This window comes from Rhyacophila brunnea, unplaced genomic scaffold (assembly GCF_057557595.1).
Source record: "Rhyacophila brunnea isolate RB1 unplaced genomic scaffold, BYU_Rbru_1.0 scaffold_3, whole genome shotgun sequence".
NCBI classification, from domain to species: domain Eukaryota; kingdom Metazoa; phylum Arthropoda; class Insecta; order Trichoptera; family Rhyacophilidae; genus Rhyacophila; species Rhyacophila brunnea.
In genome coordinates, this window is record NW_028232965.1 from 52399549 (window position 1) to 52413151 (window position 13603).

The 13603-nt window shown below is 34.2% G+C and overlaps 1 protein-coding gene across 1 annotated transcript in view; it reads left to right on the forward strand.

Moving 5' to 3' along the window:
- The window catches only part of LOC147068524 (brefeldin A-inhibited guanine nucleotide-exchange protein 3), a 33087-nt gene that overhangs the window by 1968 nt on the left and 17516 nt on the right, over positions 1-13603 (forward strand). The window contains exons 2-12 of the mRNA XM_085952227.1: positions 70-203; positions 611-730; positions 1482-1656; positions 2697-2826; positions 3617-3796; positions 5996-6091; positions 6697-6927; positions 10054-10281; positions 10366-10421; positions 11278-11591; positions 12047-12214. Of these exons, the coding sequence (XP_085808353.1) occupies positions 70-203; positions 611-730; positions 1482-1656; positions 2697-2826; positions 3617-3796; positions 5996-6091; positions 6697-6927; positions 10054-10281; positions 10366-10421; positions 11278-11591; positions 12047-12214 (1832 nt within the window). The remainder of the gene's footprint in view (positions 1-69; positions 204-610; positions 731-1481; positions 1657-2696; positions 2827-3616; positions 3797-5995; positions 6092-6696; positions 6928-10053; positions 10282-10365; positions 10422-11277; positions 11592-12046; positions 12215-13603) is intronic.

Sequence of the window (13603 nt, forward strand, 5' to 3'; positions counted from 1 at the left end):
AAGGTACAGATGCGGAAAAGTATGTGTAAAATCAAATCTGCAGTGAAATATTTTAACTCTTTTTTCCAGATCTACTTTGTACACAACAAGGTACAACGAGAGATCCTTCGTATGAACTGAGGCGGGTGTGCTTCATCCCACTCCAAGTGGCCCTAGAGAGCAAGAAGCCCAAACTGGTCTCCCTTTCCTTGAATGGCTTCCATGTGAGGCTTAAATTTTTTTATTATAGAATAGGATGCAAAACATCTAACTGTACATTGGCAAATTGAAAAATGGCAGCCTGATTTAACATTTGGTTATAATATACATATATTTCACTGTTGCATTTATTTAATATATTTACAGTGATCGGTTATCTAAATATTCTATATATAAAAAATTGTTTTACGTTTGTAACAATAAAGTTGTAAAGCATTTTAATCTCTGACTTGGCGAATAAATTCATGAGCACAAAATTTTTAAGCAAAAAATATATCTGCAATGTGAAACAATACGGGGCTAATTTAATTATTAACCTTAGTAACCCCTTTTTACCTTCACTTTCGTATATTTAGTTTCCGTTTAACCTATTTAAACAGTGCAAATTTTCAATTATCTCGTCAAATTCCAGAAAATCCTGCGGGATGATCGTTTCCACCGGGGAAACGAACCAGAAGACGATTCCCTGTGGCTTCCGTCGCAACTGCTTTGCGCAACATCATCAATGGCCAACCATCCACAAGAGACTCAGGTACGTTAGCAATTTTAATAACATGTAATTCAAAGTGACAAATCTGAACCTGAGAATGTATCATAAGCGGATAACCTAACTTTTTCAGTCACGTCAAAAAACAAATACTATTTTGATATCCATACCTCATTACCATACGTCGTTCACTTAGTGACGACGCTATAAATGCTAATATTTAACATATCATTTAGTATTCTTTATACCGTGATGAGCTTTGTTCCAAGTTCCAAACACCAGATAACTTATTTATCTTTCTATACTTTATTTATCTATACCTTACCTATCTTAACTTCACTAATATTCATCCTAAGATAAATGAATTGTAAAGCAAAATAATGACTTTTTTTACTGCCTTGACTGAAAATGCTGCAGTCTTCATCTACACTATCAGGCCCAGAAAATATCCTGTGCACACTCTAGAGTAGTGGTAAAACATCTGAAGGCGTGGCTTGCAGGTTCAACTTATGTATCTGGTAAACTACACATGTTGTTTTTCAATGTGTGTTTGATCTAAATAAGGACCCAAGAGGTTTCGAAATGGCTAATAAACATTTCTATATATATTTCAAGTAACTATAAATTTATTAGTCAAGTATTTTCTTATACACCACTCTTAAAACACTACTTTTACTACGAGAGAAATACCATTTACTAGGACAAGAGTTTTGTAGTAGTCATATTTTCTTGAATAAAAACTTGATAAATAAACCAAAATTTGTGCAAGTTATAGATTTTAGTGATATTTCGGCAGGTGCATATCCTACGAGTGCTGTTGGCACTGGGTCTGCGTAGCGGGGGGGCGCTCAACGGACGACTGGTGCTGTGGGTGGCGGGTCGTTGCGCCGAAGCGGCTGCCGCACCACCTGTGGCCGCTTCTGCGAGAGCTGCGGCCGCCATGACCATCCGAGCATTCTGTCTCTCCCTTGGTATGAATCAATATAATTCCATCTTCACCTTCTGAGAGCTGCGGAAGCCATGGAGTTTTCAAATGTGGCCTGTTGTCCTTGTTAATATTATTGGTGTTTTATTATTGAGTATATTTTAATGGTTTACTTTACCACTTAATGGTAACACATAATACATTTTTGTACCATATTACATCTATTGAGAATAGCATTTGTAATGTGCCCGAAATGTCAAGGGTGATAATCAATGTTTCCCTTAATTTTGTATGAAAAATAATTTGGATGTGCACTGTAAAAAAAAATAATGTCAATATAGACCAGCGATACTGCTTTAAGCTTTTATGTGTGACCCGAAACACATTTATTATCAGGAATTTCGTATATCTTGATATTCATTTCGATTTTGACGCACAGATAGTGACACCCGAAGAGGATTGTCATTATGGTCCACATCAGATCTGGTATAAGAGTGTTGCTATTGCACACGATTAATTAAAAAAACACGCATAATTTTTAAAATCTAAAAATTTTTTGTAAAAAAGGGGGGGTTTCATGATTTTTTTCGTCACACCAGTAGTGATGCGGCCCGTGTTACTTTACAAATATATTATGTATTTGGCCCGAAGAAAAAAAGGTTGAGTATCATTGATATAGACAGACATGAAAAGAAGCCAGAATTGAAATTGCATAGAATTGTCACGTACATACAAACTTAATGCGGTTATTTGTACGTACATAATATAATATTACAAATAAATTGAACCAAAATAAAATAACGTACACCAATTTATTTTTCAATTAACAAATTTCACTTAGGGGGCATGTTCGGCAATCAATTTCTCAAGTATGCTCCCATAAAAGATTGTATGAGCATGAACGAGCACACAGCTTACAAGGAACACTGTCAATATCCCACCTTCAATGATAACATGTATCCGTGAATATCCCAAGCAATGTAAAACAATTTTACTTCAAATTTAGAAACAATTTATCATGACTCTTTCTGAAAATTTAAATAAAAGATGTCAGTTTCTTTTTTTAATAGACTTTGTACATTTTAGATGAAGAATGTCAAGAGCTTCTGAGCGAAGGATCTCCTTTAGTGAAAAGCAAAGTGTCAGCCGTGGCATGTTTTAGTGAAATAATCCCAGTCATGCAGTATCTGTGCAGTCGACTTTGTGAAACACAACTGTAAGTAAATTTATTGTCCTATTGCACAATCCAAAATAAATATCAAATAATTTTAATTAAATCTGGATATTTCATTTATAGATTGGAAAAATATTATCTCTCACGGGATACTAAATTATTTCCCTCGATCAATATAAATGGAATCAGTTGATAACAGGTTAATCTCTATTTTTGCTCATCTGATAGAACTACAATCAATAGCCGAACTACATATTAATTTGGTATCACACGATTGATTTTCAAAGTAACTATTTAAATAAAATACATACTGAATAAATTCTCAATATGCAAATCGAGGGCTTAAAGTCAAACAACCTTATCTACAAAAAAATGTTTTTTTTTTTTGAGATAATGTTATTTTACATACTACATGATAAGTCAAACAACGTTATGTCAACCTTTTCTAATTTCTTCTTAAATCGTCAGTAAAGTTTAATGTTAACTACATAAGTTACCATTGTTTTCATATTTTTTTAAAACTATTCCTATAAATTTTAACATAATCATAAGCATTTAAATGTACAATACACAATGAATTGTAAAATATGAACATTAGGTTTTAAATAAACATTTCCCTTGTTGAGTTACAAGAATCTAAAAAAACCATTTTTGGCTCTCCTGTAAAGTTGCACTTATGTAGATAGTGTTGTTTGACACTAAGCCCTCGAAATAGCATACTCGATTTCTCAGTAATAGGTCAGACAAACTGAACAAATACACGTCTAGTATTTGGAATATTTCGATTATTTCTCTATGGCTCTCTGATGACTTTAATTATTTAAATTTTCAGAACAACAAAATCCAACGTCACCGCAATATTCTTCCTGGAGTGTCTTCTAACCTTGATGACCAGTCTGCCTGAAATAGTCAACAATAATTCACATTTCACCAATTTTTTATGGCAAAAGTTTTGCCCAGCTCTCATTTCATTTCTTGGTACTCCTAGAGTCGACAAAAATATAAAATCCAGGTTGGTATGGTGTTTGAAAGATTCATGTTTACTACTATACGTTTTTTAGCTAATTGACTCATTGCAAGCAACCATTAAAGTAGTAAGTATCATTTGTGACATTGCGAAGTAGTAAATCTGAAGTAGAAAAACATATTTGTGTTTTATTTATAATATAGAACGCAAACAATAACAATCAATCGTGAAAGTCACAAGCATTATATAATATTCTGATGAATTATAGTTTAGTGAAATTTGCAGCTGCGCAATAAATGCATAATATTATTGATAGTAATTTCTGGGGATGCTCTGCACCTACAGCATCTATGGACCGCACGCCACTGTAATAATAATAAAAACCTGTATCTCCTATTTAGAAGAAAGAATAATTGACTTACTATTGTCCGGCAACTTCATCTTGGCTACGTGGCAAATCTGTGAACTACGTACAGCTAATCGAACTTCCGGTTTCAAATTAGGAACGCCCCCAAATTTTTCATTACATTTTTGACACTTCGTATTGGACGCATCTATCAATTTACGTAATTTGAAGCTTTTTATATTCAAAAGATGTCTAAAACAATACGAAATGATGTTCGAATTATTATCAGTAAACTTTTGATTTATTGCGAAGAAGAAAAAGAGTCGTATTTAAAAGGCTAGCCTATACAATACTTTCAATAAGCCCATTTTACGGGTTCCTGTCATGTCAGGTATGTCAAAATTCAGTGTTGTAATACTAGAAATATTTCCCCAAATACTGAAAATTATGTTTGTATATTATAAAGTTATGTGTATCGTAATCTATTTTATTAATATTTTTAGACGTATAATAATTAAGTATAAATGATCATTAGTTAGTTAATGAATTGTCCTTGTATTTTTAAACCGATAAGTAGGTAGGTACATATTGTTTGAAAATTTATGTAAGGTGGATATAATTTAATTTATAGAAAATTATTTTCACACTATGTGTTTCTACAACAATTTTACTAAAAATACGATATAAAGACATCATTTGTAAATTATAAAACATGTGATTGGGTCATCAATATAATATTGAATATGTTATATCTTTCTACTTCTTGTTTTTTAGTCATAATTTGTGTTCTAGTTATTTAATTAATAAATACCTGCAGCTATATTATCAGTTAATGTGGGTTCAATGATACACTTCCTTCCAAATTCAATAATTACGCTGTATTAATTAACCTAATATAATAGTAATAATTAAGAGGTGAAATTATTTGAAAAAAAAATTCTATTGATATTTATTGAACAATGACTTATAAATTAATGTACTTATAAACTTACTGAGAATAGAATTGATATAAACTAAAAACCTAATTTCGCGGGATATGTTTTCTCAAAAAATGACAACACTGTGAAATATTCTATACGCGATAAGAGCGACTTCCTGTTGTTGCCTAAATAATGTTGTCGTACAGTAGACATGACAAACAATTCAATATGTAAGTTATAATTTAATTTTTTGCCATTTATTAGTTTTCCAATTGAAAATGTCCGTTAGAATAAAACCTGTTTTGGTCGGTGAAAAAAGCACGAATAATAAAATTATAATGAAGATATTAAATTACTTGTTATTTCTAATACCATATCTCTCTATCAAGTATTGGCAGCAAAAAAAATACTTATATCCCAATGCAGAGATATCATTAAGTTAACCTTATCTAAGATGTTCTAATAAGAACAATAATAATAAACACGTCACTTGTTTTTCTTGCTTCCACTAAGTTATGATTTCAACATGTAAGGTTCAGTTTCTCTTAAAGTCACTTGTGCCTAAGTATGACTATGCATTTGGTCCCTATACAAAAATATCAATGTTTAAAAACAGTAGTTCATAAATGTTCGTTAACTATGAAAATGCTTATGCTGAAGCTATATTTATGTATTTCCAATTGAGAATGTCCATCAGGATGAAACCGGTCTTTTGTTAAAATTATAAATTAATTGTAGAAAAGGTTCAATAAAATACATGGTCGTTTACATATTTTTGAAGTGTATTATTTATGTTTTTCATATTACCATGTCTTTAGCAGTGAATCTAATTGATTATATTTTTATATTTTTGCATGTAAGCACATTGCTTTGATAATAGTGTTTACTTAAAAAGTAAACACGCAATTTATGAATAAATTCAGTTGTTCTGTAAAATTCTTTTGAATATGTATTTTAAAATATTTTAAATTTCAACAGAGACGAAGGGCAAGGCGTAGATGACTCAGGAAGAGGCTCTGGCTCTTTGGCGAGTGCTCCGAGCTTTAATAGTCAGCAGGCCAAAACTGTTTACAGGTGAATTATATGCTGAAAACCATGTTATGCCACATTGCAAGAGTATCCTAAAATCCAATTTATTTAAAATCATCTATCATCATTTCATCTATAACATCCATACTTCTAAAACTATGAAGTTCCAATACATCTACATAAGAACTTTTTTGCCCAAATCTGAGAACAGGTTTCTATTTGCCGTATATTTGAAAAATTAATTTTGATTAGTAAAAATAAGGAATAATATAATTTATATAAAATAAAGTGATCATAAATCTTCCAATATAATTATCCGCTGAGTGAGGAATCCTCATCTGATCCATCTGCTGATACATGCTAATATTTGACATATCATTCACAATTTATTTGTCATACTATCGCTCAAAGTTCTAACATCAGATGATTTTATGTTGGTATATCTATAACAAATGTAATTTTCTTATAATCATACTTGGAAGATACATGTTTCGGTTTAGACAGCGAACAAATGAATCTTTCTCTAAAAAATATATTTCTTTTAAAACACACAGATTTTTATACTAATTTTGATACGTTATTGAAATTTACAAAAAAAATTACATTGTGTAACTTTCGGCAAAACTTATAATTCATTAATCAACTTCCAGCATTGCCGGTCAGTTGATTCGACTAGTTGGATGTGTTGCATCGCTTAGACCAGTTTTGGAAGCCCTGTACCACAGAATGCTGTTGTATCCGCCGATCTCACATCGGGCAGAAGCTTTAGCGAGCACGAGAGACCTTTTGGGAGACCCAAATAAACTGTGCTCCCTCTTATTACTCCGACTGGCAAGTAACAACATGGAACAGCACAGCGATGACATGGCCCTTGTACGACTGTGAGTATGCAATTGTTGTCATTGTAACCGTATAATTTTGTAAAACCTCAAAAACGATGGAGTAGGACTCACATCTTTCACATTCTGGATGATGGTTCTTTTCCATTAAATTAGCGATTCAACAGCCACCCTTGCAAATAATTTTTTATAACTCACTCTAAAATATTTCAAATTCCAACAAAAAATTACTAGTAACAGTGTAATAATTTAAATCGAGGTACCTAATAATCTAATATATAAAAATTAATATTTGTGTGTTTGTGTGTTTGTTTGTTCGTATTTAATGCGCAGCCATACCGTTCATCCGATTGCGATAAAACTTTGTAAACTTATTGCTTGCACTTGCGGGAAGAGTATAGGCTATACTAATATATAAAAATAAATGTCTGTCTGTCTGTATGTCTGTCTGTCTGTGTGTCTGTCCCGTATGCGTTCCTATACCATTCATCCGAATGCAATGAAATTTTGGTAAGTGGTTGTATGCACACCCATGAAGGTTTCTGAATTAGAAAAATCCTCATCTTCTTCTTCTTCTTCATTCTATTTTTTTTTATTCGTATGGTTCCTATACCATTCATCCGATTGCAATGAAATTTTGGTAAGTGGTTGTATGCATATCCATAAAGGTTTTTAAATTAGAAAAATTATCATCTTCTTCTTCTACTTCATTCTATCTTCTTTTATTCGTATGGTTCCTATACCATTCATCCGATTGCGATGAAACCTTCGTCAGTTGTTATGTTAACACCCGCAAAGGTTTCTGAAATAGTACAACTATCTTCTTCTTCTTCTTCTGCTTCATTTTATCTTCTTTTATTCGTATGGTCCCTATACCATTCATCCGATTGCAATAAAACCTTCGTCAGTTGTTGTGTTAACACCCGCAAAGGTTTCTGAAATAGTACAACCATCTTTTTCTTCTTCTTCTTCTTCATTTTATCTTCTTTTATTCGTATGGTCCCTATACCATTCATCCGATTGCAATAAAACTTTCGTCAGTTGTTGTGGTAACACCCGCAATGGTTTTTGAATTAGTAAAACCATCTTCTTCTTCTTCTTTTTCTTCTATTCTATATTCTTCTATTCGTAAGCGTTCCTATTCCATTCATCCGATTGCAATAAAATTTTCGTCAATAATTGTGCCAACACCCGCGAAGGTTTCTGAATTAGCACAACCATCTTCTTCTTCTTCTTCTTCTTCTTCATTATATCTTCTTTTATTCGTATGGTCCCTATACCATTCATCCAATTGCGATGAAACCTTCGTCAGTTATTGTTGTAACACCCGCAATGGTTTTTGAATTAGTACAACTATCTTCTTCTTCTTCCTTGGTTCCTATACCATTCATCCGATTGCAATGAAATTTTGGTAAGTGGTTGTATGCACATCTATGAGGTTTCTGAATTAGAAAAATCATCATCTTCTTCCTCTTCTTCATTCTATCTTCTTCTATTCGTATGCGTTCTTATACCATTCATCCAATTGCGATGAAAATTTGACCAGTTGTTGTGCGCAAGCCCGCGAAGGTTTCTGAATTAGTACAACCATCTTCTTCTATTCGTATGCATTCCTATACCATTCATCCGATTGCAATGAAACTTTGGTGAGTTGTCGTGCGCACGCCTGCGAAGGTTTCTGAATTAGTAAAACCATCATCTTCTTCTTCTATTCGAATGCGTACCTACACCATTCATCCGATTGCAATGAAACTTTGGTGAGTTGTCATGCGCATGCCCACGAAGATTTCTGAATTAGAAAATCATCTTCTACTTCTATTCGTATGCGTTCCTATACCATTCATCCGATTGCAATGACATTTTGATCAAGTGTTGTGCCCTTGCCCGCAAAGGTTTCTGAATTAGTACAATCATCTTTTTCTTCTTCTATTTGTATGCGTTCTTATGCCATTCATCCGATTGTGATGAAATTTTGACCAGTTGTTGTGCGCACGCCCGCGAAGGTTTTTGAATTAGTACAACCATCTTCTTCTTCTTCTATTCGTATGAGTTCCTATACCATTAATCCGATTGCAATGAAACTTTGGTGAGTTGTCATGCGCATGCCCACGAAGATTTCTGATTTAGAAAATCATCTTCTTCTAATATTCGTATGCGTTCCTATACCATTCATCCGATTGCAATGAAACTTTTGTCAGTTGTTGTGCGCACACTTGCGAAGGTTTCTAAATTATTATTAAATAAAATACAAAGTTTGTTGTTTGTTTGTTCCATCCAATTTTGATTTTTTTTACTACATATTAATAACATTAATAACGTTTTCATATTTTGGATACGATTTTAATTTAGTGTTCTTATGTTTGACCTTTACTCCTATTAGAATTATTTTCATATTGCCATATTGTATTACACAGATATTTTAATATTAAAAAAATAATTAACTCTTATTATTTTTCGAATATCTTAGATAAATATAACCACGAAGTGACCCTGTGCGAAGCCGGGTACTTCAGCTAGTAGTTTATAAAATGAGTTTATTACTTCGTATGGTTCTATAATCTATGTCAAAAAATTTCTCATTCATTTTACTTATTAATTATTTCTTTATTATATTTAACTTAATATATTAACATTTCAAATGAGATGAGTCAATTATCTAGGATTTTTTATACGTTAATGTCCAGGGTTATTGTCCTGTTACCCTTGACGTCATTACATATTGTGTGAGATTACACATAGAATATGTACATATTTTTTGTTTGATTTTGACCATATGCATCAATTTTTGAAAATAGATTCCTCAATTGTAGCAGTATCTTTATCATTTATGGCACTCTAATTCTTGGCGGGTTTTGGCCTCCTTCAAAAGCTTCCTCCATCCTGGATGATCCAGCGCCGACACTCTTCAGTTGACCGAGCAGTCTTAAATCTCCTGTGGCGCACTCCAGACATCTCAATTTGGGCCGTCCAGATCTTCTCTTGCCCTTGGGGGTTGCATATATAGCCTGCCTTGATGGTATATCCTCCGGCATTCTATGCACATGGCCAATCCAGCAGTCTGCATTTTCATAATATGCATATCATAATTATAATAGTATCCTATTGTGAAATGTTAATCTACCACGTAAATGTTAACTCAAGTAATATGACTTTTCCTATTGATTTTAGGATCATGGATGCCATAGAAGAATGTGCAATGAGTTGCACTCCGAATGTCCTCCTGGTGAGTTTAGAATGTGTGGTGGGATTATTAGGAGCCCTGGAGGAATTGTGCGAAGGAAAATATATTCCAATAAACGCAACTGACATCAACAACAAGTGGCCAAACTTGGAAGACGCCGATTACAGAGGTCCACTCACTTATCAAAGCCTGGCTAGGCTGCCGAGCCCTTACAGGTGGGAATTTTGTTTTACACCAGAGATAAAATAATATTATATTGCATTATCAGTAAATATATCAATGAACATAATGTTTTTCAGAGATCTTGTGGCTGAAATGCAGAATAAATTAGAAAGTGAGGCATGCGATTCATCAGGTATGTTCACATTGAAAATATTTTGAAATGTTATTTCCTAGATAATACTTGGGCAAACTATTATTATCTGTTTAGTACAATGATGTACAACCTTTTTGTCAGTAGGATCAATTAATTCATTTTCCAATTGTTCACACAGGGCACAAATGTCACAGTTAATAATATATCCATGCCCTCTTCTCTCTGCATTGTGCAAGAATTTTCGTAATGTACTTGTTAAGTTTCATTTAGAAAACTGCTTGCTCGCAAATGTAACTGCTTTCGAAAAAAAGAAACAGCCTTACGCAGATTAGGAAAGTGATCTTCAGGTAAACCGTTGTAAAAAGTTGTCAAATTCCTTATTTAATGCCTTTTTCTATTTCAACATTGAGTTAACATACAAAAAATGTTCGTCTGCATCATATCTTTATGCTGTTAAAATATTATACATTCAAATAGGATATTTACACAATATGCCCATTTATCATGCATCTCAAATTTTAAACTTCGATTTTCTCAAAACATACTAAACTGGACATAAAATATCTTTGCACTAAACCGTCATATTATACTTCTGTTCGCAAATCATACATATTATTATAATTTTTCTTTTATATGCAATGAAACAACAGTTGTCAGTATTTTGATGAGATGCAATAAATGTCATATATATTAATGACGGACTGTGGGTTGTGCATCACTAGTTTACTATAATATAGATGCTCTTAAATTTATATAATAACATCCAAGATTCATTTTAATACAAAATTCTTTGGTGTAGTAAGTTGATAACTGAATCAAATCCTAATAAATCTGTTAATATCATGAATGTCTCTGCAACAAAAATCGTATAAATTATCATGTGATTCCTTTAAAGATACTTCGGGACCAGAAGACAATAGTTCTGGCGGTGAAGGAGAAATAGATTCAGATGCAGACAGCGTCTTTCTCCCTTCGAGGCACAACTCAAACGTCCAGAGTGAAATTGTCGAGGACTTAGACAAGAGCAATGAGAAATATTCCAACGGTGAAATCCCATATATTAAATCTGTACCGACAACTCTCAACCTGGGAAGATGCAATGTTACGGAATATAACGTGGATGTTGAGAGACAAAATGCCAAACAATTTATTAAGACATTGCAAAATATTATGGTGCCGAAGTTGCTTTCCTTCAGAACGTGTATAGAGGTAATTCACCTTTCTACCTTATTTACCTTTTCACAATTCATAAGAAAATTCATGGCACTTCATTAACTAAATTCGGTATGACTTGCATCTGACGAAAATTGCATCAGATTTAATCATTTTTAAGACGAATCTAAAAAACAGTTTCGACTTTGTTCCTGATAGGAATTTAGGGTACGAGTCGGTTATGGGGAAGCCAGGCGGGAACCGCGCTAATTGTCATAGACGATTTTGGCAAAATTCATGAATTTCAAGAATGAAAACCTAACCTAACCTAACCTAAACTAACCCAACCTAAGAAATATCTAGTATATCGGCTATTTACAAAATGTGTTTGCCGTTGGTTCGTCATATTCTTAGTGTTAAACAACATTCCAGCTCCTCTTAAGTTTGATGTGGAGATTCTTTTTTAGTTCTACATACTTCAGTAAATTAAAATTAAGATTCTTTGTTTAAAGGTGGATCAGTGCATGCAAGACTTTGCATCAAAGTGTTGCCAGTTTAATGCAGCTCGATCGCAATCATCAGCTACGATTATGAACGCCGATGGAATTTATTTAGCCACATACTCCGCCCTTATGCTTAATCTAAAACTAATTTATTCAGGATACTACAAAGGAAAAACTGTAAGTAGATAGATCACTTCATATTATTTTATTCACTACGCGAATTGAGTACTTCAGTACTATAGTGATTCCCGCTATTTAACACGCCCATACTGTTTAGCAACATAGATTTTACCGGCTTACCCCACTTTTGCTAAAAATATGAGGGTTATTGCAGTGGTGAAGGCTCCATACTAGGCGATTATTTTAAGCCTATCTTCTAAGAAAAATATAGATCTTCAAGTATTTAATTAAAATTAAAATGAATATGTAAAGAAATCTGCAAAAAATTGAATCATCTTGATACCAGATGAAGGTCTCCCACAGGAGACCACCTCAAAGGGCGGACCGAACCATCATATTTCCCAAAATACCACAGCCTACGTCCACTCTTCGCGGTTCTCGGCCGAGCGGAGCCCGCCTCGAAATCAAAAATTCAAATTCGTCAGCGATCCCGCCAAAACAGACGCGGCCTACCGATAGCGCCGCCACCGGTCAATTTGCCGGTAAAACAGGGAGGTTCGCGACCGAGAGCGGGATGACGCCGAATCTGACGGTTGAACACGCGCTCTCTTCGATTGGCCGCCAGACAGCGAGCATCGTCTCTGCTCGCCTCGGACGCGAAGCCAAGATACACCTCCTGCCAAAAGGACCGCGTCGGCAGACTTCTCAAGCATCTCCAGGAAACAAAGGACCACATCGGCAGCACGCCAAGCCGCTAGCCCCGATCCTATCTCCCATCGGACAGCGAGCATCGCCTTGGATGCGAAGCCCCAGCAGCCAAGCCCGCGACACCACGTCTGCGGCCCAAGCAACAAGTAGCCCAGCCCGCGACACCAGTCACGTCTGCAGTCCAAACAACAAGTAGCCCAGCCCGCGACACCACGTCTGCAGCCCGCCAAATCGCAAATACGATAAAAATAAACCAGCCTTGACAAAATACACCATGCGTTTCTGTCCCCCACCCCCGCTTCTTGGCCATGACATTATCACGGTCTGCCATCTCCGCCTAAGAGCGCAAGAAGGCCGGTGATAATCTATCATCAGAATTTAGAATACCGTTTAGTTAAGTTTAGAATCAAAAGTAAGTGAGAAGCGCAATCTGTTCTCAACTAAACTAGTGAATTAATGGAGAAATAATCCCAGGTCTATTTTATATGGCCCGTTGCTTACGTGACGTTAGACATGTCTGGAAATTTGAATAGAGTTTATAAGCGATAGGCGAACAGCCTAAACTCTGTATGGATATGTTTATTTTAGATGACTGCCGCTTTAAGCAAATAATAAATAAATAAGATGATTTAAAAAAATAATTTCTACTGGGTTCAATCAGATGATATAATTATAAATTGTTTTTAAAAATAAAAAATAATTGTATCTCATGATTATTACTTAAGTTACTTAGTTCAG